The sequence below is a fragment of the Cariama cristata genome, unplaced genomic scaffold (assembly GCF_000690535.1).
Source record: "Cariama cristata isolate BGI_N322 unplaced genomic scaffold, ASM69053v1 scaffold20841, whole genome shotgun sequence".
NCBI lineage: Eukaryota > Metazoa > Chordata > Aves > Cariamiformes > Cariamidae > Cariama > Cariama cristata.
This window is the reverse complement of record NW_009597826.1, coordinates 7737-34062: the sequence shown is the minus strand read 5'-3', so window position 1 is coordinate 34062 and position 26326 is coordinate 7737. Positions and strand designations below refer to the sequence as shown.

The 26326-nt window shown below is 37.4% G+C and overlaps 1 protein-coding gene across 1 annotated transcript; it reads left to right on the top strand.

The window, feature by feature from the left end:
- The first annotated feature begins 7220 nt into the window (after positions 1-7220).
- On the top strand, positions 7221-25677 carry TFDP1 (transcription factor Dp-1). The gene is made up of 10 exons (XM_009709068.1): positions 7221-7233; positions 7634-7740; positions 11874-11995; positions 13299-13464; positions 13660-13806; positions 16670-16738; positions 18053-18204; positions 18949-19115; positions 19714-19795; positions 24336-25677. Exons 1-10 carry the CDS (start codon positions 7221-7223, stop codon positions 24481-24483), a joined length of 1173 nt encoding a protein of 390 aa, XP_009707370.1. The 3' UTR covers positions 24484-25677.
- Positions 25678-26326: the final 649 nt, after the last annotated feature.

The window sequence follows — 26326 nt, the reverse complement described above, 5'->3', positions numbered from 1 at the left end:
AGGTGATCGTTGTAGGGCCCTTCCACCTGAAAGAGTCCATTCTATTCTAAATTGTTTTATTCAGGACAGAATAAGAGAGCGGTTTAATTGTGGAGTGAAATTCCACAGTGACTTGATTGTAATTATTTGCTTCTTGTGTACTGTAGTTACAAGGCAGGGATAATCTCATTTGGATATTTTAATTGTTATTTTAGTTTGTTTCCCTTCTGGGATTGAAAAAAAATTTTTTTTGTTAATTCCTGGCTTTGTTTTGGATATCTATCTGGCTAATTGCTTAAACCTGAAATTGCTAAAATTCACCCTGTACATGGACTTTGAGTGATAATTAGAATTCATTTTAAAGGTTAGAAAATACATGGGTTGGAAGGATGGAAGGAGTTTTTAATAGGTGCTGAACCAGTAAAACTTCCTTACAAGTTTGTATCTTCTAAAAGTTATTTGGCAATGAATTTTAGAGACTTAAAATTTTTTCTGTTCTAAGAGGTTGCATTTTGAAGAAAACTCCTACATTCTGCCGGTGTTGATATTTAAGTATTAAATAGAACACTGTTCAATTCTAATCCTGGCCCTTGCTTGTGAAGAAATTTGGGTGAAAGAAATCACCTGCTTCAGATGAGTTCGAGGGAAAAGATAACCGATGGTATTTAATGTTGTATTGAAATGAAAGTTCTTAAATTAATTGTAAAACTACTCAGAAAGAAAATTTGGATCTTCTGTCGTGCCAGTAGGTGGCATTATTGGTACGTAACCAAAAACTCCTTGCAAAAGATGGCTTTAGCTCCTTTCGCCTCTTACACCTTAAAAGAAAGTTTCACATTTTATGGGCATAAAGAACGTCAGTTTTATTTTAATTTCAGATTCGATAATTAAAAAAGAATTGAGGTAAAATATGGTGTATTTAGACCCTTCGATTTCAACACTGCCTTAACTGTAAGATTGTCATCTTCTTTTTCTTTGTATAACAAGGAACTTTTGCAGTGTAATGTTATTGTTAATTTTATTTGCAAGATCAAACTCTCCCTGATTTTTGGCAGTGTCTGGAATTGTTTCTCTGGAACAGAAGTAGAGATCCATTTCAGAGACCATGATTCATGCTTTAGCAAAAAGATACATGCCCGAACATTGGTTATAAAATGCCTTTGTGTTATTGCAGCTGAGGTAAATCCAATTATTATTGTCTAAATTAAGCTCAGGAAATAAAATTGTAACTGGAAATAGGAATGATATTTTGAAAAGTCTAAAAAGCCCTTTTAAAAGTCTAAAGGTGTAGACCACACGGTTTATTTCAACACAGACTTCAAAAGACTGGTTGGTAATAGCTAAAGTATTCCTAGTCAATATCTAAGGATGATAAGAATCGCCTAAAAGTCTGAGTTGATGTAAGAAATAACTTAAGAACTTGATAGTACTTTGTACCGGGGAAGATCAATGTCTTTGTAAAAGTGCTCAGAATTGCTGTGTAAGCATGTTTGTTGTCTTAACAGGATAGTGTGACTTGTTCAATAAGCAGATGTATTTTTACTTGACTTGGCACACAGCTAGAGGCAGTCATCTGTGTGTTGTCCAAGCTTGTGGTAGCTTGATACCCTGAAAAAGAGTTCAGTGTTTTCTGAAAATTAGCATGTAACTAACAAATCATGAAATATCTATGGTGTTTGCCAGAGAGACGTTAAAAACTGAAACTTCACCCGAGTGACATCTGAGAGATCAGCTCCTAGGATATAATTGTCACCTCTGTCTTCTTTCCCGATCTTCTAAGTACACCCTTTATACGTATTCTGTATATACATGCAATCTAATAATCTAAAACTAGTCAAATCGATGCTTTTGTGGTAGGGGATTATCTTCTTTCAAGATGATGTGGACTGGATAAAAGGCACTTTAAATGGCACCTGTAAACTAATGTTTTTGTGCTAGCTGTGTCTTCAAGACTCCTTTTGCGCTTGGAAGAAAGCTCATTGGTTTGGGGTAGGTGTTGTAAAGCAAAATGCATAGAAAATACTGTAAAGAGTCCTTGAGGGAACTGCTTGGCACTTGGCACTACAGGTACTCTGACTTTATATAAATTCTATTCCTGTTAACTTTTTTAAAAATTCCTGAAGTATGGCAGATGGCACTTGGCCTTCTCAGAAGTGACAATTGCAACAGAATCTGGTGTCTCTGTCACGTCCTTAAATCTTCTTGTTCATGGAAGGTCTCGTTGGTCTTTTTCGGTCTCCCAAAAGAGACCCGTTGGGCTCTTCAACTGATATTCTCTTAGTTATGAGTTTTATCAGGTTATTGATAATAATGTTATCTCTTTGAGAGCATAAGCTCTGTTTGATTTGTATTGAGACTGGCTTAATAATGTTGCTGCCTTCTGGTTGTGTAGCTGTCATTAAGCTAGATGCCAACTGCTCTGTTACGACCATCAATTTCAAAGCTCGTTGTGTAATTAAGGTAAAAGTTTGTAGCGTTCATAAGAGTGGTTATAAGCAGTTGTACTGCAAAATGTCATCTGCAAGATTAATTCTCTTTAGACTCTTAAAATAACTCTTTGCTTAACTCCTAACCTTTGATCACGTAGAATATTTTACAGATCAGTCTACTGGATAGAGTTTGGTTAAGACTGTTGCAGGAGATGGTAGCAATTACTTTGTGTTCTGACAAACCTCTCTTATCCTGTACGTTCTTTTTATGAGTTGTAATAATTCAGAAAGTGCTTGCAGAATTACCTTCTTGCCAAATCCAGTTCTCTCATGCACAATATTGATTCTCTGCTAGAAGACAGACTTACTTTGTTTGAGACTGCATTATCAGGAAAGTGGCTTGTTTTTCTGTTGACTGTTCTCTCTTTCACAAGTCAAGAAAACACAGAGATTACCTCAGGAAATGGTACAGCACCCAGAATGAATGGGATTTCTGCTCCTGAGGCAAGGAGTACCTCGGCCCATCCTCTTTGGTCTGAAGCACTAAATTCGAAGTCATTACTGTTCCATCAACTGGAGCAGTCAGCTTTTTAGAGAGATCTACTGCTTTGTCTGCAGAGGGCACTCCTTTCTCCAATTTTAGATGTACTGTGTCTTTTTCTGTGAGATCTCAAGCTATTTAAAATGTTCGTAATTGGCTGTACCACCAGTCCTTTTTACTGCTAAATTTATGCAAGGGATTCTTTCTTTTTTGGTAGATTTCTTGGATTTGTTTTTACATGCAACCAAAGGTCCAGTCCAAAAGGTAACTGCAGTCAGTAACCTAAGACGGCTGTTTACCACATACACTGTACAAAGAGAGCACCTACCTGGAACAGTTAGTAGACAGATAAATAACAGGTCATGTTAAAGGGTGCTGCTGCTTTTACTGTGCAGGTTTTAAACTGCATTACTCCTTGATCATGTCTGTTATTATCTTCTGTTTGGAGGCATTCTGGAACTTCATAGTGATGACGTTCTACTTCCCTTTAGGTTTAATGATTGTTTATAAGTTACTAAGAGTAGTCTTCCAAACTGACGATGTTTGGGAGACTGAGAATTTAAGTAGTAGTTATGTCTTTCTGTATAATTTTTTTTTTCTGCCTTACATTGCCTTTTCCCATGGTTTTTGAAGTCGTCAGAAGGGGAAGGGAAGACATGTCAGAACTAGCAGTATTAATAATGTGTTTGTTTTGAAAAGGAAGAAGAGTTGGTGCCAGCAAAACTGTTTGCAAACTTGTGGTTTTAATTTTTACATGCTGTTATGCACACTGTATGTTGGCCGCAAAGTACAGAATTATTTGGATTGCAGTGATTGCTGTAAGAGTAACAGTAATTAACAGATGATTAGTAAAATTCCTTTGAGAAACTGAGCTGTCAGTCACTTGCAAAGCTTAAGTTAATAAAATTCTTTCTGCTCATATACCTAATGAACAAACAAAAAAACCACACACACAAAAGCACTATGAAACCAGAGCATTATGAGCCTTTGGTGAAAATGTAGGTGGATGTGAGAAAAATATTGGCACATGAGGTAAGTGAGAAAATAGTAGGATACCAATTGAAAACACCCCTTTTAAAAAAAAACAAACAAACCACAAACACAACCAAACCAAAATCCATTTTTTCTTTTTTTTTTCCCCTATTGTTGAGCAGTTACCCTCTTTCCTATTTAGTATGATATCTTTTGTAGGTTGACTTTGACTGTTGCTTAGAACCGTGAGGTGTGTGTTACTGTTCTTGCAGTTGCATTTGCGTTTCCTTGCCAGTTGGTGCTGCAGAGAGAGCCGTACCTTGCACAGTTTCTGTATAGAGCCGGGTTGGTTCAGTTGCATGAATTAACTCTGGCACAGCACCACAGGAAATGTTAATGTAATTAAAAACTTCAAAGAAGCATAGTGTGTACTCTTCCCTTCACGCAGATGTTTTAGTTACGAGATAGCTATTTGTATTCATAGAATTAAATTAATAATATAAGGAGGCTGGAGGCCATCTAATCTGCCATACAATCAAACCAGGGCCAGCTTCGGAGTACAGAGCCTTCAGTAGTTGAATTTTTCTGTGTATCTCCAGGGAACCTCCTAGGCAACCTGTTGCTGTGCTTTACCTTTCTCGTTGTGCATTTTTTATCCTTGTGTCTGGTTGGAATTTGCTGTGCAGCAACTGGTGACTGTTCCCTCTTTTCCTTTTGTTGTGTCCTCTGTCGTCTCTAGAACTTTCCATTTGAAGGCAGTGATTAGATTCCCACAAATAACACCCCTCGCCCCACCTTAACCTTCTCTTCCACAGGCTGCAGGCACCAAGCTCCCTCGGCTTCTCCTTGTACATCGCACACTCCAGTTCCCCAGCCATACTGGTGTCTTTCTGCTGGACTCTCTCCTGTTTGTTAATGCCTCTCTTGCACTGTGGGCCCCAAAACTGAACAGGGTAATTCTGGTACAGCTTAGAGTGCTGCAGTAAATGGGAATAATAATTACTTCTTGCTGTACTCTTCCAAATACAACCCGGGATGTGGTTACATTTTCCTTAGTATAGGGTTGTACTTGTGGGTCTCATTCAGCTGCTTGTCCACCCACACCCCCAGGTCCTCATCTGCATATCTGCTTCCTAACTGTTTGAGCCCTGACATCTGCTCTTGCATTGAGTTACGCTGTCACAGGTGCAAGATTCTTGCATTTGTCTTTGCATACAAGTTTTTAAGAAACAGCATGATAGCATAAAGAATTACTTTATTTTTAAACGTACCAAAGAATGGAGTCTCTGAGTGCATCTGAAGAGTAGACAGTGATCAAGATGATTAGAGTGAGTCTTATGGCAACACTGTTCTTTATGAAGTGTCCTACTGAAGCAATACTAGAAGTTGTCATTTTAGGAAAAAAACAATAACGTGAATAGTTAGAAATCATCATGGCCAGAGAATTATCTGCCTGTGAATTCTTAAAGGACCTAGCAATGGTATTTCTGTCCTGCTAACTCAGAATATGTATAATTCCTATAGTACCAGAAGGATAGAAAGCCATGTATCCTGCACCAGTTTCTGAAGGGCTCAGATAACTGCAGGTGAGTAAGTCAGACTTCTGTTAGGCAAATTGGTTGAGCACCTAACAAAAGGAGTAGACGTATGGACAAATGTGATAATGGGCAGGAGTTAATAGGGCTTTTCTAGAGGGAGGGGAAAAGGGAAGTTATGAAGTTACGTCTTTTCAAAGTCATGCTTTGAAAGAGTCAACAACCATGTGGATAAGGCTTATCTAATCAGTGCGATGTCCTTGGATTTCTTAAAAATAAAAACAAAAAACCCTGGATTATCAAGGTACTTAATCAGCCTGTTAAAGAAACTAAGGTGTCATAGAATGGGACGGTCCTCCCATGGGTTAATAATTGGTGAAAACCAAACTAGATACAATGAGTACCTCAAGTGAGCTATTGACACTCAAGAAAGATCTTGAAGTCGTGGTAGGTTATAGTATGAAAATGTGGTGTTGGTGTTTGGTGGGGAACAAGCACATTGAATGTTGAGGATTATTTGGAAAGGAACAGGGAATAAAATAGAAAATGTGCTATGGAGTTATACAATAACATAGCATTCCTTTGTCATGAATAATGTGTCCATCCCTGTCCTCTGCAAAAATAAATCTCAAAGGGTAGGAGAACTAGAAAGTGTATGGGCAATAAGAACCATCAAAGGTGTCTTGACATTGGAAAGCAGTTACAACTCTTATTTTATACTGGAAATATAATCTTCAGATTGCTTTGTTGTTTTTAAAGCAATGAGGAGGAGGTTAAAAAAAGACCTGTTGACCTCCAGGAAGCTGAGAAGATGCACAAGCACTAATAGCCAGGGTAGTTTATATTGTTTTATTGCGTTCTGCAGGGAGGAGCAACACACACGAAACAGGCTGTGAGAGTGATGAGTGTGCTTGAAGGGACAGGAAGGCAAACAGACTTATGTTACAAACTAGATAGCTGCTGACTTTCTGAAAGAGCACTGGAAGGTTGGTTAATGACGGAAGAATGACAGGCTGCTGCGTCCTATTCGGATTGAGGGGACTTGAGACTAGGTTGTTGCATGAAACTATATGGTGTAGTAATAGTGGCTAAAATACAAGCCTTCCGGAAAGCAAGGGCTTAAACAAGATTTCAGTTGTCCTGAACTTTCTGTAGGCTACCTGAATGCATTGAGGACTTGTTAGGGCCCTTCCTGATACAACTGTTGTAAAAATGCTTACTTATTGCTTTGGTATTGGATAATGGGGAAAAGGAGGAATGGGAGTTGTGCCAAGTGCTTCTGGCCCCATTGGTCCCTTTAAAAGCGATCCGAGGGAAAGAACTGCTAAACTTCTCACCTGACAACCAAATGACAGATGTTTCAGCAAAATAAATGTCTCCAGTATTTTAAGACTTGTTTGTCCCATTATTTTTCTGTAATCAGTCTTTGTTGCTGCTTTTTTGTTCGTTTTGTTGGTTTTTTAAAACTATGGCATGGAGCATCACATTGCTAGAGGATTTTTGTAGCTGAATTTTTGTTTTACATGGCTTAAGACTTGCTTACCTGTCAATACCAATTGAGGACGGGTTATGAACAGGAAGAGAACAGCTTTCCCTGCAGGGCTGGTCTACTGTATTGCAGGTATTTTGCTCAAAGATAGGATTCTTGAAGACTTTTGTTCTTTAATTCCCTTCCTTCAGCTGGGAGGGAACACTTGGAGAAAAGTTGGGAATATTCTCTTGGAAAGACCTGTGCTAGCCAAATTTTATCTGCTGTAGACCAGCATGCCTCAGAAGGGTATGTCACATGCTGCAGCGTTAGACATGTTTTTCAGATGGAGTGGGAAAATATTTCAGTAGCCACAAAGAATAGGGCTAGAAGAGGAGTGGAATATGCTTTCTGTCAGATGCCCGTTGCCTCTGTTACTCTGCTTTGAGAAAAATTCGAATACAAGGAATTAAATATGTTCACACTAGATCACTGACCTGTAAGGTTACGTAGGAGAAAGTTTGAGAGAATGTATCGTGAACCTTAATTTCTTTTTTGCTTCAAATGTGTAAATGCTACGTTTATATTGAGACTCTGTGCAGTTCAGAGCTAGTTTCTATTAATATGCGCCGGTAGTACAGATGAAACTGGAATTGCTAAAATAACACAATGTGGCTGACCTGAAGCTGTCTACTTGTATTTGTTTTAGGGGTTGTTTCTCTATTGGCTGTTCATCCTTCTACAGTAAATACGCTTGGAAAACAGCTCCTGCCAAAAACATTCGGACAGTCTAATGTCAACATTGCACAACAAGTGGTAAGGAGACTTTGCGTTTTTTTGATTGCTTGTACTATTGCTTACACATACTGTAAATCTGACTTCTAGCTTGGTAGTCCGTATCACTTGTCATGGGCAGATAGTCTAAGCTTGTTTCTAATTTTAATAGACTTATGTTAAAACAAATGTTCTTTTACATAAAGAAATGCAAAGATGACTTTAAATTCAACATGCAGATACCTGAATATTATTCAGATGGCTTTATCTTTTGCTAGTCTTGCAACCTAAAATCAGTGACTCTTTCAGATTCTGCTTTGAAATCTGTCATAGGGAAATATAAATGAAGTCCATCAGCCCATTTTTATTGAGATTGAAATTAGATGGAACGAAATTGAAAACAGAGCTACATTTCTTAGTGTTTAATTTAGATATCATTTGGCTTAAATACTTATTGTGAGCTTTGTGTGAGGCACATGAAATTAGAGGTTTCAAAGAATCTAATAATGCAACAGATAATACATAGGTTATGAGAAGTCTCTTTCCTAGCAATCGAAACTGAAATTTGGTGATCTGGAAAGAGTTGGTCTCAATTAATTTTCTGGAAAGCAGCTGTAACATGTAGACATCTGAAATGGATTGGCTTATATTTGGGCTTCTTCTTGGTAGGAAAGCAGTTTCCCATCTGCCTTTCCCCACTCGCAGCTCTGAGGAATGTTTTGTAGTTGAGGCTGTGTGAATCCATAAACTACGGCTTCAGCTGTACAGCTGCGGTGCAGATCGCTCCCGGGGCTGTATTGCCGCAGTGGCGGGGAGCTAACTTCCTTCCAGCAGCCACCTGGAAGTTGCAGAGTGTAGTGAAATGGGTTTAACTGAGAGGAATTGCTCCTTCAGTAGGAGGTGTCTTATCAGTAAATTTCCAAACAAGGAAATGCAGAGTAGTTAGGCATCCTTTTAATTTAACATCAGTAACCAGCAGCAGGAGGAGAATGTTTTAACTAGAGATCCTAGGCCATAATGGCACGGAGGGGGTTCCTTCTGGGCATTGTTGTGGGACTGTGTACATACTTGAGTTTAAGGCCGAAAATGAAATGTTCTTTCAGGTGACTTAGAAAATCATTTCTTAAAAGTACCAAATCCAGGGGATGATAACGAAATTACAAATCATCTGATGCTTTTTTTAAACTTTCAACAATGAGTAAATTAATGTTTCCAGCAATGTTTATATACATACAGAATAAAATCTTCTGTCTTCCATCACAAGTTTAAATTGACAAATCCTCATCTATATTTGCTATGCTTAACTTTACATGGTAACATTATTAAAAAAATATTATTCCGAAATAATAACTACTCTTAATGGTGGTTTTGTTGGTATGATTACTGTGGGAAATTACATTTGCAATTGTAATTTTTTCAGCACTTTAAGTCTTACTCTGAACATGTTAGCGTTAATTTTTTTGTGAAAGAAGGGGCTCATATCCATATTTGTATTGGCTGTTACCAGTACAAAATTAGATGCTTAGTTGTATGTTGTTACAGAAGAGATGGAGGTCTTGTTTTGTGTATATATACAGAGAAATTTTTAGTAGATTTCTGTTAGCTTTACAGTTCTGAAGGGGATCGCAAGAACTGTAAAAAAACATTACCTCTAGAACCCTGAAAATTAAGAGGAGATAAATTTTTCGTCAGTGTGCAAAATGTTCTTGGGAAGCAGAGTTGAGGAGTTGGCTTGTGACTCTGCTCAACTTTCTAACCTTTGAGTGGTAAAACCAGGTTTTTAATACCTAAGTACTTAAGTTTCTGAGCTTGTGTTCTTTGTTCAGGTAGTCCGATTCCTTTTTAGTGCTGCCCCATATAAGTTTTTCTGTTGAGTACAGTGAAGTGGAGTGTGTGGGCTGTCTTGCTGTTTCCCCTGTTGTCCTGAGCTTACTCATTATCAAAGAGCTAAACTGTAATCTTGTTCTCCTTTGAAATTAGGAAACGTTAGAGAAACAGCAGGCACTTCTTTTTCTACTTTTGCTTCTTCCCCCAGTCCCTCTGTTATCTCTAAAACCGCCCTCTCTGGCTAATTCCTTAGAAGATTCTGAAACTCCAGACTTCAGAGTCTTCCTTAATAGTGATACATATAATTCTGGCTAGTTTGCAGATTCTGTGAGTTAGAATGGGAATGCAGAGCAGATTTTGAATGTATTAAACTTCACTTTTCCACTCTAGAAATGAGCCTGCAAATTTGTACATGCATCTTTTTATTCCTTTGTGCTACTGAGTATTTCAAGACACTGCTGAGCGCAGTAGATGTCCAGGGATGCTGCTGCCAAGTGGTTTGTTTTTCGCCCAGCTGTAATTCCACCCCCTCCCCTGTACTGGCTTGGCTCTCATCTTACTGCAGAGTCATACAAATTCTAGATGTGGTACCAGGGTGATGGTGGGGCCGCTTGTGGAATTAGGGAGCTAGGGAATAGAGTGGGACCCTCTCATTTTAGCCTCTCATTTAGATGATGTTGAATCATCTCTTCCAGTCCTCTGTAACTGTGTCCTAGGGAATAAAAACTGGCTAACAGCTTTCCTCCATTCTCTCTATTGTCTACATTACTTGAATAGCGCACGGGTGGTTTTCAGTCTTTTGAGACACTTGGTGAACCAGACCAGTCAACAGGAGAACTGATAGTATTTTTTTTCATGGGGGAAAAGTGAGCTGGTTCACATGTGTCCTGTGCCTGTTCATCATTCCCCGCTCTCGTTCTGTTCCCCACAATCAGAAGTTTTGGTTATGAAAAGTAGTAGAGGAGATGAATTGACTTTCCGAAAGAATTGGAAACATTTTAAGTATGGAACAAAGCTCCTGGAATGGGGAGGAGGACCTCAGATTTTCCAACTGTCAGAAGTGGGTGTAACATACTTGTATGTTAACTACTCAGAGAGGTGGCATAATATAGAGATAGTATTTGGGAAAAAAATGCAGCCGTTTGTCCTTCCAGGCAGCTGTGAAATAATGATCATCTAATAGTTACTTTTGCATTCTACATTTAAAGATTATTCAAATTTTGGTTCATTTTAACTTTCGCACATAAAATGTTTCATTTTGGGTTTTCAGTTTTTCTATTCTGTTCTTGTTGAGGCTAAATTACTGAAGCTAGCCTGAGGAAGAAACTTAAAAATGTTGTTGATGAGGCAGAATGTGGCTACAGGAAAATATAGCAAGCTTGTGGGCAGTTAGGAGTTTAGGTTCGTTTGATGTTTGTTTCACTTACCTGATGTCCATGTCAGGGTCACAACCTACTGTTTCCACTGCGAGGTAAATATACCCCAAAAAGTAGGCATAGCTTTCTACAAAACAGGAATCTGTATGGTATCATTTTGTTTTCCTAAATATGTATTCTCTAGAAAGTTAAACTTATAACATTTCAGAGATAAAAAACATTATCTGCAAAAGTGGGAGTTCTGCTTCAGCTGGTTTCACCGATAAGGAGAGGGTGGCTGCGTGTGTGAATGTGTGTATGACCTGTGATCAAATTAGCACATCTTCAGGACTACTTAGCTGTAAGCTGGAAGACTGTGATCAGATGAGGGCGTGCTCCTAACAAGGTCAGAAGGGAATGGTTTTGCCTAAATTGGTCTCACTCACTGCAGTGATAAAGAAAGTTGGCCCTCTAACATGTATTTTGGTTTTAACCATGCAGTGAGAGAGACTGGCTGCAGGAGAGAATTTGGCCTTTCTTGCAACAGCTCTGCATTTTATCTCTGGTTTTACTGATTTTCAGATCTCCTTGTTTCATATGTTCATATTTTAACTGTAACTTACTACAGCTTCTTTATACATAGTCTGGTAGGGAGGGTTTTTTCCTCTTTTTTTCCCTTTTTCTTTGTGGGGAGGTGTATGTGTTTTGATCTTGTCTAAGTTAGCGTTGAACAATGTTAAGAAATCCAGCAAGCATGAAAAGCTGACTTAAGAAGGATAGAACATAAATGCTCATTACTTAGGGAGTGCTCTAACTATATCATCTGTAGTCTGAAGGTTTTTGTGCTAGTGTTTATAAATTCAGTGCATCTAATACAAGTAGGCAGAAAAAAGTATTAGTGTTGTTTGGATAATGCATCATTTGAATCTTGCAGCATATGAATATCTTGGAATACTTATGATTATTTTCCAAATTATTTTATCTTTGCTGTAGGTTATTGGTACACCTCAGAGACCTTCAGCGCCAAATACTATCCTGGTAGGAAGTCCACATACACCTAACACGCATTTTGTATCACAGAACCAGACTGCAGATTCTTCTCCGTGGTCTGCTGGGTGAGCAAAATAAAAGTTAGAAAGGATTAATAAATTGTTTGGAACTTTTGTTCTAAATGTTCACCATGATAGTGTATGTACTCTTCAGACTAGCAGTGTAAGAGGAATAGTCTGTTTACCTTTCCACCAAGAGCACTTCAACATTAAAGTATGTTGTATTAAAACAGGGAATAGTCACACAAGAATGAATACTCCCTCATTTGTTGTAAAAGGAACTAGAGTATTTTCTGTAAACTCTTGACAGATATTCTCACATTACTTAGAGAATTTAGCTCCTAAAAGGACACACTAATTTGTCTGACTTGATTCAGTTTCTAATTTGGCATTTCTGTTTGGCCGGTGTATTTCCAAAAGAATACAGTACCTTTCAGATTGAGCAAGTGTATCCCAAAGTATCATTTGAAATAAGAATGTAGTCCTTACTGGGAGAAAGTATTAGATACAATCAATGCATTCTTTTGGTGTCTTTTCTTATGCAAGCTTGTTTTTAAGGGTCTCTTGTGTCATGTAGTTGCTTTAAGACTAAATTTATCATCAGTGTCTTGTTACACATAAATAGATTTCTACTTTGGAATTATACAGTGAAATGAGATGTAGAGAATTAAGAGGTTCCATTGCTGATACTAATTTTGTTGATACTTATATTTTTCCTCAAGTTACAAGGAACTTTTTATTTAAAAGATACGCAGAAGACACTGTGATACCTCTTGTATCTTGTAACTTTGAAGTTTTTGTAGCAACTTCATATACTGTATAACTTCAAATCAAATAACAAAATAAATGTTTTAGTAATAGTGTAATGTTTATTGAGTTCAGCTAATATCAGATTTCATCTGTTCAGTCAGTATCGGACTTACATAGGAAATGCTCAGTCAATCTAATTTTTTTGGGGTCAAACTAGATGGGCTATTTAAATTAAAAAAAAAAAAAGTCAAAGTTATCTCCTGTAATTCACTTTTCATATTTTAGCATTTATCCCCAATCCCTTCTTGTCTTGAAGACTGTAAGGTTTTCTTTATTGACTTCTTCAAGGAATATCCCTGTTGTTAACTTATCTGCTCCTGGAGCTAGCAGAGTTGCCAAAAGAATGAATTTCTACTGTGTTTCAACATCAAAATACTAGAGTTGTTAATTATTGTAAATTGTAGGAGGGGAAAAATGTAGGAAAAAATGTTGGGGTGAGGCACAGAACAAAAAGGAAGGCTTTTTTTTTTTTTTTACAGCACTGTGCCTGTATTTGAAAGAGACATGAAATATTCCAAAGTTCAAATCTTCTTAAAATATGTGTTATACGTCTATTTAGGAAGCGGAACAAAAAAGGAGAGAAGAATGGCAAGGGTTTACGTCATTTCTCTATGAAGGTCTGTGAGAAGGTACAAAGAAAAGGAACCACCTCATACAATGAGGTGGCAGACGAGTTGGTTGCAGAATTCAGTACCACTGATAATCACATTTCACCAAATGAATCAGTAAGTATATGGGAGGTCAATTACATGTGAACTGAATGGGGGAAGAGAAATTTTTTTTGAGACTTTTGTATTTCTTTTCCTACTGCTAAGTGAAACCGTTCAGACCTTACCCAAGTTTACCCGTTTGCTGTAATATATTTATTTTCAAATATTTTTGTCACAGGTATGTTTTTGATTAATGCACTATGTCTACAGCAGGCTTATGACCAGAAGAATATTAGACGACGTGTCTATGATGCCTTAAATGTCCTTATGGCCATGAACATTATCTCTAAGGAGAAGAAGGAAATCAAATGGATTGGTCTACCTACTAACTCGGCTCAGGAATGTCAGAATTTAGAGGTATATGTGTTAGGAAGTTCACAGTGGCTTTGTGTTTGAGTAAATGTTTACAGGTTTAATGTATTCTGATACAACATGTGCACGTGATCTTCTAAGATAGCAACGTAGAATAGTATGGTCCCTTTTGACTCTATTTTATTTGTATTTACAAAACACACATTTAAACATTCAGATTCTTAAATGTATATTTTTTTAATTCTTCTGTGTCAAAAATACAGCTCTGTCACAGCTTTTGCAGTATATGTGAAATTTTCTGAGTGGAAGTTAAACTGAAAGATTAATGTGTATTTCAGCATTGCAATAGTGGTGCTCAAGAGTATGCCAGACAAATAATACACCTGTGATGATGGATGTTGCAGGTAGATCAGTATATATGTGCTTTGCTCCTTTTTTGTTGCTGCAGGCCTTATACATTCTGACATTTGTCTTCCATGAACATGTCAGACTTCTACTACATGTCTTGGGTGAGAAGTAAAATGTTTTATACTGAAAGGCATTCATAAGTTCTGGCAGAATTTTTTTTTTTAGTATCCTGAGATTTGCAGAATAATAAAGTTACCAAGGTTTACTGAAGTCAATTCACTTTATCAGAATAGAACGAGACTTTGTATTTATTGTTAGTAAGTCTAAATTTTTTTTTTAGCAGGACTGAAAAATCAGTGTAGAAGTTGTCAAATTAGGAAAAAAAAACATTTTGGAATCTAACTTCTGCAAGCTCTGTTGACATTTAAATTATTCATGACATTACCTGTTAGGTTTCGCAATAAGATTCTTTTTAATGAGTTTGTGGAGGCTAATGTTTAATCTGTGAAAAATGAAGCCTAATAAACTTTCTTTACTATTCCATCTGATACTGCTTAGCTTCACCCTTAAAGTGTTGAAAAATCAAGCCGAATACTTTAAAAGGGAACATAGAAGTTTGAGGGGTTCCTCATTGAGTAATTGGTATTTTAAGTCTTTTTAAACTTGTACTTTGTGTGTAAATTAGAAGATTTGGTAGTATATGTCCTGATAATGCAAAAAGAGAATGTGGAGCAGTTAGTAGGGCTTGTATCTTGAATTAATATGGGAAGCAACGTAGTTCACATGTATGTGATAGGAAAATATCTCGAGTCCCTTGTAAGTTTTTTGGGGGCCCCCGGTTATTTGACTTGTTTTCTAATGCTAAATTGTAAGACTTGGTCCTACCTTTTTTTTTTCCTTTCTTTTTTTTCAAATATAACATCATGCCTTTTTACATTTTTTTTTTTTTTCAGCCATGTACACTTCTCTGTGTGTTTTCACTGAAAACAGAAAATTACATTCATGTGAATTATTAACTCCAGTCATTTTCTTATTAGTTGCATATTTTAAGGACCTAAGAACAAAAGTTGATGTTCAGGCCAGCTGTCTGTCTATCCAGTATCTTGCCTGACAGTAGCAGTTTCCTAGGAAGGAGTATAAGATTAGAGAAAGTATTTAGTGGTGTTTTCTCCTGTAACTTGTGGTTCAGGCATAACCTGAGGCAGATACAGTATCCTTCTATTTAATAGCCCTCAGTTAATTTTTCTACCCCAAATTTTTACTTTGTACAAAGTGTGCTTTTAATATTGAGTCATTTGTTGGCAGTGAGTTTCAGGTGCGTTAGAAGCTTCTTAATGAAAATACCTTTTGGTTTTGAACATTCTATAATTAGTTGATATAATCTGATTTTTATTTTTATTGGAAGTGATGGTAACCTGATCATTCCTTATTCACTTTCTCCACCCTACTCATGGTTTTACTGGTATCTCCCATGTTCTCCCCCATTACTTCATTCTCCTTTTTGTAGAGTCCTAGTTTATTCATTATTCCCTTGTGTGGCATCTGTTCTGTACCATTGATTATCCTAATTGCTCTTTTGTACAGCCTTTTTGAAATAGGAACACCAGACCTACAGAATTCAAGATGTAAACGTTCTGGTTCATACACTGATGTAGTGATAATTTCTGTTTTGTTCTCTGTTCCTTGCCTAATAATTAAAAATTTTGACTGCTGCGGTGTACTGAGCTGATGGTTTTTGTAGATACTGAAGTTTAAGATATCTACTGAATTGTCATTTTATTTCTAAAATATGCACGGATGGGATTATGTTTTCTCATACCATATTACATTTACCAAAAGTAATTTTAATGATGTCATCACTCAATGCTACAAGACACTTCAAGTGTGCTTTATGACGAACTCTCTTTTTACTGTGCCAGGTAACCCGGCATTGTCAGCAGATTCTGTCACCTGGCTGTTTATCCCTTTATTCTGATCCTCTGTAATTTGAGTAACAGTCTGTAAATTTAAGTCCTTGTGGGAATCTGCTGGTGAGCCTTCTCAACTGAGAAAGCTGTTTATTTCCTACCATTTTGTCTCCTATCTTTTATGTTATTATTTAGTAGGTATTTAATACTGTGAGGACTTAAACTTGGGCTCCATAGCAGCTTCATTTCTTTAACCATCTTTGATGGATCTTCTCTGATACCTCCCATATGATTAGACTACATCAAGTGGATCCTTCTGGTCTACATGCTCTTTGCCTCCTTGAGAGAAGTTGAGGCATAACTCCTGTTTGCAAAGATGTTTTTTACCCTTTACCCTGAGGGTAAAAACATGTTTTTACCCTTTCTCCCTATATTCCCCAGTGTTCTAATCCTGCTTTTTGCTAGTTTCCATTAGTAGTAGTGATGTGAGTCTTGATAGTTGGATGTCTAAATTACCTGCAGAACCTTAATGATTGACATCATATGTCCTACCTCCAGTTCTCCGGTATTGAAATGATTTTAAGGGGAGAAAAATGTTGAGATAAAACACTACTTAAAACCAGCAAACTAACCAATCCTTTTTCTCTCTTAAGGTGGAGAAACAGAGAAGACTTGAAAGAATAAAGCAAAAACAGTCTCAACTACAGGAACTCATTCTACAGGTACAGTCAAGGTACTCTTGTCTATAGGGCAAGGTAACTTATATCTGTATTCCTGTTGTTTTATCCCAGTGAGGGATGGGAAACTTCTAAGAAGACTGGAGGGGAATTTCAGAATAAGGCATATGCAGTTTAAATTTAGCAGCGTAGTTTAGCTGGGACCATGCTGTTGGCCATTGCTGTTGGGGAAGCCAGCAACCTTCCATGAGTTACAATGAATTCTTTTGCAGTTTCAAGTACATTTAAGCAGGATTTATGCTGACAGGAGCTGTAATTCATACTATACTCTCTGAATTTTACAATTCAGTTCTTGTATCTAAAATGTTTTTCTGTGTTAAGAGTCCATAGATAAAATTATGTGACTGTGAAGGTCATCTCTCGTAATGCTCTTGCCTTTCTGCATCGTTGCTGCCCCTGCTGTGTTAAGTGGTTTAACCGCTGTGAAACAGTTGCTGAACTCCTTCCCGGATTTCTCCCAGTACGCTGGGGGAAGCAGTAGTCTATCCCCCAAGTCACTGTGCTGCTGATTCACTGGAATGTATCGCTTAGTAGCTGCATTACCTACGCAGAAGGAGCGAGAATCTCAGAGAGGGTATGCAGAAAGAAAGTACAGGCAACTGTGGGACAGCCTCTGTGTTGTCTTTGGATTTTGTTTTTATTTCATTTGATTCCATGACCAGAAAAATACTTTTTCTTAGTTTGTTGGGTTACTGTAAGATTTATAACTTGAGTTTCCATAGTTAATTTGAGGTTTTAGTTCTTACAATTGCTAATCTTTAAAATATGAAGATTCCATTCTGAAAAGCAGTTTTGGTAAGATGTGAGAGTAAAGTCACTAGTCTTAGCCGAGTAATTCAGAAACGTAATGTCAAGACATTCAAATCCCAAACGTTAACTGGTGTTTAGCATACAATTTCAGAAAAAATACAATATTAATCATTCAGCTGTTCTTGTGGAGTGCAGTAGCTAGCAGGGAATAGTAAACAGAGTTGGAAGTAGGATGCTATATGAAAGTTCCTTTTCCAGTCATTGTTTTCTCTTCATTCTGTCAAGGATCTGTCCAAGGAGCTGTCCTGATATAGTTACTAGAATGTGTAGTTTTTTTCTTAGTCATTAAGTTGTACTGTGCTGTTTTATTCAATACTGTCATTTGTGTCTCTTCTTGCATCTTAACATGCAGGAATATGGTGAACACTCTGTCCTTTCTGCATTTACTTGCTGCAACTGTTGCTGGTCTTCCTTATCGGAGGGATTTTTTTTGTTAACGGAATCTTAAAGGTTTAATTCATACTTTCATATCACTATCACTCTTTCTAGCAAATTGCCTTCAAAAACCTCGTTCAGCGAAACCGTCAAGCAGAACAACAGGCAAATCGACCGCCACCTTCCAATTCTGTCATCCATTTGCCATTTATCATTGTGAACACCAGCAAGAAGACAGTGATTGACTGCAGTATTTCAAATGACAAGTGAGTTAAAGTTTTCTATCTGGCTTCTGGAACAGCTGTGAGTTTTATGTTCGTGCTAAAGTGTTCACCTAGATTTGTTAAAAATGAAATAGAAATAAATTTACTTGTGCCTTTTGTAGATTGAGAACATGCATTTCAGACAGGTAAAACTTAGTCATGTTAAATAGTTTTATAGAGCTTTTTAATAAATAGAACAATTGCATTCACATTTAATAACTTATTTGTGACTTATTATCTAGAGATGTTAGAAGCAAAGTAAGGCAGCTCTGCTGAAGTTTCATAGCTTACTTTACCAAGTTGTGTTTTCCTTTGGCTTTAACATGATTAAATACAGCCAGCAGAATTGAAAATGGATTTTGCTTTCAGAACTGCTGTTCCCTACTTTTGGTTCAAAAAACTAGGTTTTTCATCTGCTAAATAGAAGCTGAATGTAGCAGTGGTTTCTCCTTGCACTGTTAGCTTACAAGAAAAGCCTAAAAACATGAAAAAAAATTTTACACAGTAGGCAGAGGAATGGGAGTAAGGATGCAAAATGTTTAATTAAAACTCTGTATCTGTTAATGATTTATATAGTGTGTATAATTAGTTTTAGTTGCTTGCTATCAAATACATAAATCTTATTTTATTGCTCAATGTGATGCGACACTAGCACTACGTATTGAGCTTTTGAAATGCTGCAATTCCTGAAACTGGAAAAGTAGTTAAAGTAATTGAAGCTAATTGGGGCATTTTTTTCCTCTCCAGGTTTGAATATCTATTTAATTTTGACAACACTTTTGAAATTCATGATGATATAGAAGTGCTAAAACGAATGGGAATGGCTTGTGGGCTAGAATCTGGAAGCTGTTCAGCAGAGGACCTAAAACTTGCAAGGAGTTTGGTTCCTAAAGCTCTGGAACCATATGTGACAGGTTAGTGAATCCAAGAAGAGTTGTTTTGTTTTCCTCCTTAATACAGGACTCAAGGGAAAAACATGAAAATATCTAACATCAGTTAATTTCCACTGGTTTGTGGTGAAGATTTCTACCAAGTTCTCAAAATATATACGCTTTTTAGTGTACCTTAGGGAACGAATAATGTAGAGATTCATAGAGAATAGGCTATTGCTCTTTGCGGAACCGTGTTTTCCGTTATACCACACAAGAAGATCTTTGCAGCGTTTAATTCTTCTAAGAGGACAGTATTTATAGTTGATGCACCTGCAAAGGCAAAAGGTAGTAAGCACAAATATGATCCTGGCTGCATTTTATATTGTTTTATCATTTTCATTATATAATAATACTGAAGACTAGCTCACTTCAAATAATTTTTTTTAATGTATTTTGAAATTTTGCTGTTGCACTAGCTTCTTGTTTTTTAATTATGCTATTTTGGATATAGTACATCAGTATGTTTTGTTGTTTTGTTTGCAAGACTCATTTTCTGGACTTGAAAGGGATTAAGCATTTCCACTGAATTAGATGAGTGTGTTTTGAAGTATTCTTGACATACTTATTGTTCGTTTTACAGAAATGGCTCAGGGATCAATCAGCAGTGTATATGTCACATCTTCATCAGGTTCTGCATCAAATGGCACAAGATTTTCAGCCAGGTGAGGTGAAATTATCAATTTTTTTAAAAAAATCTATGATCATCAAAGAAACTTAATTAGAGATTAAATACTGCATGAAACAAATTGTTTCGATTAAATGTGGTGTGGGTGTGTGTTGAAGTTTATTCTCAGACATCGCTTTTACTTGAGTAGTGGTGGTTCTTAACCAGTGTCATTAAAAAGAAGTCTTTTCCTGTATAGTGGAAGAGAAATTGATGAGACTGGTGTTAATCTTGAATGTGTTATTTTTGTTTAGTTTTGAGTTTGTGACAAGAAAACAGATACTTCCCTAAAGATACATTACATCATGGGCAAGATTCTCCCTCAGTCATTAGCATCTAACTTAAAAAAAGGTTTTGGTCTTTGGTTTTAAACAGCCTCAGAAGCTGGTAGAGTGATAAGCTGTAACTTGCATCTGTCTTTGTAGGGACGTATCTAATTTCTGAACTTTATTATTTTTCCCTTGCTATATAAGACACACTTCCTTATGTAGTCACTGCTCGCTGGTTTCTTGCTGTTGCACTAATCAAAAAGATGTCCTTCTGTGAGCTCTACTAAGTTGTAAAATGAGTAAATATCATTGAAATGTTTAATGTTGTTAACAAATATTTGACTTGAGCAAGCTGATTAGCTGAACAAATTATCTGCAAAAGTCTTCATTTTCTATCAGTTGTTTCTGTTGTGTCCAGAAACTCAGCCTTATCTGAAAAGTTAGTTAAATTTCTCTTGTACATGTAACGCAACTAATCCAGTCTGGGCAATATTAGAATTGCAGAATGGTTTGAGTTGGAAGAGGTCTTCTAAGATCATCCACTTCCAACCCCCCTGCCATGGGCAGGGACACCTCCCACCAGACCAGGTTGCTCCAAGCCCCATCCAACCTGGCCTTGAACACTTCCAGGGATGGGGCAGCCACAGCTTCTCTGGGAAACCTGTTCCTGGGTCTCACCAGCCTTATCATAAAAAATTTCTTCCCTATATCCAATCTAAACTTACCCTCTTTCTCTTTCTGTTTAAAATCGTTTCCCCTTGTCTGTCACTGCAGGCCCTGGTAAAACATCTTTCTCTGTATTTCTTACAAGCTTCCTTTAAGTAGTGGAAGGCTTCTATAAGGTCTTCCTGGAGCCTTCTCTTCTCTGGGCTGAACAACCCCAACTTCTCAGCCTTTCTTCATAGGAGAGGTGCTCCAGCTCTCTGACAATTTTCATGGCCCTCTTTTGGATCTCCTTTGTCAAGTCGATGTCTGTCTTGTGCTGAGGACCCCAGAGCTGAAGGCAGTACTGCAGGGGGGTCTCACCAGAGCAGAGGGGCAGAATCCCCTCCCTCAACCTGCTGGCCACCCTGCTTCGGATACAACCCAGGACACAGTTGGGTTTCTGGGCTGCCAGTGCACGTTGCCGGGCTGTGTCCAGTTTTTCATCCACCAGTATTCCCATGTCCTTCTCCACAGGGCTGCTCTCAGTCCATTCATCCCCCAGTTGGTACTGATACTGGTGACTGCCCCGACCCAGGTGCATGACCTTACACTTGACCATGTTGAACCTCATGAGGTTTGCATGAGCCCACTCCTCAAGCCTGTCCCGGTCCCCCTGGATGACATCCCTTCCTTCCAGCGTATCAACCGCACTACTCGGCTTCATGTCATCCACAGCCTTACTGAGAGTGCACTCAATCCCACTGTTTGTCGTTAATGAGGATACTAAATAGTATTGGTCTCAGTGTGGATCCTTGAGGGATACCACTTGTTACTGCTTTCCATTTGGACATTGGGCTGTTGACTGTAACTCTTTGGTCATGGCCATCCAGCCAATTTCTTATCTGTCAAACTTAACTTTCTCCAATTTAGAGGTAAGAATGTTGTGGGGGACAGTATCAAAGGCCTTCCAGAAGCCCAAGTAGATGTCTTCTGTAGATTTTCCCTTGTTCATTGATGCATTTGCTCCATCGTAGAAGGCCACTCGATTAGTCAGGCACAATTTGCCTTTGATGAAGCTATGTTGGCTGTCCTTAATTGCCTCCCGGTCTTTCATATGCTTCAGCATAACTTCCAGGAGGATCTCTTCCATGATTTTAGCAGGCAATGATGTGCGTCTGGAGAGGAGAGGGCAAGTTCTAGTTTACATTGGCTTGTTCTCCAACAATGACTGTTCTATGTCGAAATCACTGGCAGGCTCTGCTTTTTAAATTATTTGGGAAATTGCTATACCATGGAAATTCTTAAGGAAGTCCTAACTTTTAGGACATTTAAGCCATTTGTGTTTAAAGGCAAAAATCCTGTATTGATGGGATTTCTTTAGACCAGGAAATTCAGCTTTATTCTAGTTTTCTGAAGACAATCATCTGGCAGCTTTTTCTCACCCGTCTGCCTTCTGTCAGAGTTGGAAGGAGGTCCTTCTAAAGATACAGTATCTAGCTTACTTTAAAAGGCTAATGGAATTACATTTTTAAAGCATTTATTTGGAAAAAAAAAAGCAAACAACCTTTTTGTAGATGATAGGCTTACTTAAATGCAAAGGAAAAAAAAAAAACAAAGAAAGATCTAACTTGCAAGGGAAACAGTTAAGCTCAGGGACATGCGGGACTAACAATGGTGAGGAGTGTGGTTTGTGGTCCACCCCATTGCTGCTGCCCAGAAAAGCGTGGGGAAGTCTGCCTGTTTTGTGCTGGGGAACTGAAACTTGAGTGAGAATACTGCCAAAATACCTTTAGAGTAGCAGAACTTAGGCGGTACATAAAATCTCCTGTTTTCACTAAGGTTCCTTCTGTGATAATGAGCGTGGTGTTTGTGAAAAAGAGCCCATGTATTTTTAAAACTTTGAAATTTGCATAGGCCACTACTAGCCAGAGGCCAGTACAAAACCAGAGGCTGACTGGGATTCATTGTCTTAGTGAGAAGCTCCAGATCACCTATCACTTCTGTTTCTTAGGAGGTTGGGAAAGGGGAATGACAAATTATGTGTAATTATAATACATATGGAAATGTTCATGGCACTAGGAAACGACAAGGTGTGTAGCTTTTCTGGTACCAAAAATTGCTGCTGAGGCAAATAAAGGCTGTAAATTTATTTAGCAGGCTCTCTAAAGAAAGTCTGTAGAAGACTGAAGATGCTGCTATCAATGCCTTCATCTCAGTTTCTTTGACTTACTAGGGTACTCGGGTTAGGAAAGCCAGTTCCTTTTTTTTTTTTTTTTTTTTTTTTTTCAAAAAGAGGAGAGAAAGGTTTTTGGGGTTGTACTTTCAAAATTCACAGGAACACAAGAATAATCTCTGGATTTGTTTTTTTTTTTCCTTTATTTTTGAAATAGCTTCTGCAGGGAATTATGGAGAACCTGTTATAAGTCATCTGAGTACAGCTAGACACGTATCTTGATATCTTCCTTCTGAATAAATACACAGAACAGCAGAAAGTGTCTTACTGGATATGTTTTCCTTGAGAGCTTCTAGGGTGTGCCTCTGCAATTTCATTCTCTGTGATGGTAGACCATTGAATTAGCTCCATACAACTACAGTGTGCATGATTGATGTGCATTAGCTGGATTAAAAAATGACTAGCAAACATATTTTGGAAAGCAATTTTTTAGTGATGAATGTCTTTCAAATTGGAGATACTATTTCCATCATTTTTAGAAAAACATTTTGTCAAGAATTTGTGACCAAGTTTAATAGTTTATCAAACTATTGAGAAAGTAAAGAAAAAAGGTTGGCAAAATAGCAAGTAATTATGGAGGCAGGAATGTTATGGCTCTATTAAAATCAGATACTTCTGGATACAGTTAATTCATCTAGGAACAAGACACTTCAGACCACATCTACAATGTGCATGTGTATTTTGATGGAAAAAGAACACATTCAAATAAGAAAGTGGATACTCTCTAAATCTACTTGCTGATCCAGGAGGTACATTTTCAGTGTAGGGGCACTCTCACAGAGGGGAAAAATACGAGATGCCACAGAGGTTGTTCGGGTTTTGTTTTGGGTTGTTGGTTGGTTTGTGGGTTTTTTGTTTGTTTTCTTTTTTTTAACTAGAAAAGAAAAGCATAATGAGAAGAAAACCATTCCAAGTTGAAAATACAGCACATGTAGCAATGATAGTCATGTATTAACAAGGAATTAAGGAAAAGCTATTAATTCCTCTATTTTCCACGTCTTTGAATCAAGATTAGTGCTTCTGAAAGACGTGATTAATTTGTGATGCAAGTGTCCAATGCTACCTAAAATATTAAAGGACTTAGATAGCTGTGTGACCTTAACACTAAATGTACTGTAGAAGAAACCTGGAAAACATACTTCTAGGATGCCCGTGAAAGGATTTAATCTTTATGTTAAACCTAAAGGAAGAAACATCATAAGAACCATTTCAAAACTACTTCAGCTGTTTCTGCTTTTGAGAAACAACTTAGACATCTGTTGAAGACAGTTTATAAAGTAGCAGTGGCAGATTCGTTAAAGGAATGGAATAGATACATGATTATATTTCAGAGCACAGTAAACTGGGAAAAATCATTAAGCACTGCTGACTGGCCTCTTTCACTTTTTCAGTGACTTTTCCAATGGTGGAGATGGGATGTTGGCTACAAGTTCCAATGGATCTCAGTACAGTGGCTCCAGAGTTGAAACACCAGTTTCTTATGTTGGGGATGATGATGACGACGACGACGATTTTAATGAAAATGATGATGACGACTGATGCCCTTTGCTTGTAGACTATTTTTTGTTAAAATTCAGCAAGCTTCAGGAATAAATTGTTCTAGGGAGAAGTGTCTCAAATTACTTTGCCCCATCCCTCAAGGAGAATATTGGTAAGCAGTTCTGAGTTTAGAAATTGCACCTCTGATAAGCAAACAAGGATTGTTTTATGTAGGATATTTTTAAATGTGGTGTGGATGTGTGTTTTTGATACCAGTGTGTTAATGCAGAGCCTTTATTTACTCTTGTTTTAGGGGTTTTTGGTTTGTTGGTTGTTTTTTGTTTGGGGTTTGGCTTTTTTTTTTACTTGAAGGAAAATGGATTTTGCCCCAAATGTTCTTGCGAAGTTTGCTAAAGAAAATGTAGACACATCATTGAGAAATAAAATGCTATCCTTCTGTGGAAAATTAATACACTGAATGGCAATTTATTTGGAGGGTATTTTGATTATGCCACTTTTTGAGGGATAGTAAGCTAATGTAGTAGTGTTTTTTGTTAATCACGCAGTGTCCAAAGATCCAAACAAGAAAGATACGTCCTACTTTTTTATCATGTTAAATTCCAGAAATGTTGTTGTGAACTTATTTTTCCCTTAAATTATATCTAACGTAATGATTCCATCAAGTTTATATACTTTTCACTGTATGTTGGGACATATGAATTACAAAGTTCTTGGCAAATGTTTACTGCCAGTTGGTGCAGCTATATAAAATGTCTTGAAGGTTTGGAATGATTTATTGCTTATGGTAAAATTTGCCTGATTTCTTACAGGCAGACTTTGGAAACTTTTTATTATATAGTTGTTTACATACTTATAAGTCTATCATATAAAGACATGTACTGAAACAAATGTTTGTATTTGTTTCATAAGCATCTTCCTGTAATCTATTATAAAGTTGAAATTAAATATAGAGAATGTTTTAAGTTTTTTAACTCAAAATTTGTCAATCATTTTTAATAGTTCATTTTTATAAAAGGAATTTCAGGGCAGGTGGTAGTCTTTTTAAATTTATTCACAAACAATTAACTGCACAAATACTGTCAGCTGCCTATTCTAAGACAGTAGTCTTTTTATTGAAACACAAATAAACTTTCCTGTAATATTTTATGGAATATAAAGAGACTATAATTGTTTGACTTGTTTAACCTTGGCACTGTTAGTTTTTATTAATAAAACGCGCATGGGCATTTTTAACAAGCTCTGTGGTTTTTCTAATTTTAGGGTTATTTTAGAACACTTCATTTCCTCTCGTCACAAGACCTAGAATTAACTGTCTCAGGGTACTGCATCTACACTACAGAGGGCCCAGGTTTTTTGCTTTGATATAGTAATTTGTCCTTACAGCTCTTGGTAGCTTATGATGCAAAAAAGCAATATCTTGCCCTGTATACTCTCTTCTTTCAGGTCTCCTTACTTCAATCGTGTGGCTCCTCAGGGTGTCAGGCCAATCTTACTACTCCAATCCAGCTTCTCTGTTTAAAATCCCAGGCTTACTCTCCTAACTTTTCATCCTGTGTTCCTCAGGCCTGGCTTTCCATCATACATTCCCGTGTTGTCAAAACAGTTCTCCATCTACTTGCCATATACTTCCACCTTAATTGTTGTTAGATTGCATCCCCCACTCTCCCCTGAAAGTGCAGGTTACTGAACTGGCTGCTATCAGAGTTAGGATTTGTTGCTTCTGCAAACTCCAGGGAGTTGCTGCAAAGACAATTTCCAGTCTAATAACTGCCCTGTCTGTGGTAAGGGGTCCCGGATGGTAAATATGAGGTGTGTTACGTCGTTTTTACTTCTCTGAGGGATTATGCCTTAAATCTTCTGTGGTAAGGGGATGTGGGTGCTT

Excerpts from the sequence above, each read along its gene's own strand:
- TFDP1 (XM_009709068.1), top strand. Across the intron at positions 11,996-13,298 it reads TCTTCTCCGTGGTCTGCTGG|GAAGCGGAACAAAAAAGGAG; the intron begins GTGAGCAAAATA and ends ACGTCTATTTAG. Across the intron at positions 13,807-16,669 it reads AGGAATGTCAGAATTTAGAG|GTGGAGAAACAGAGAAGACT; the intron begins GTATATGTGTTA and ends TTCTCTCTTAAG.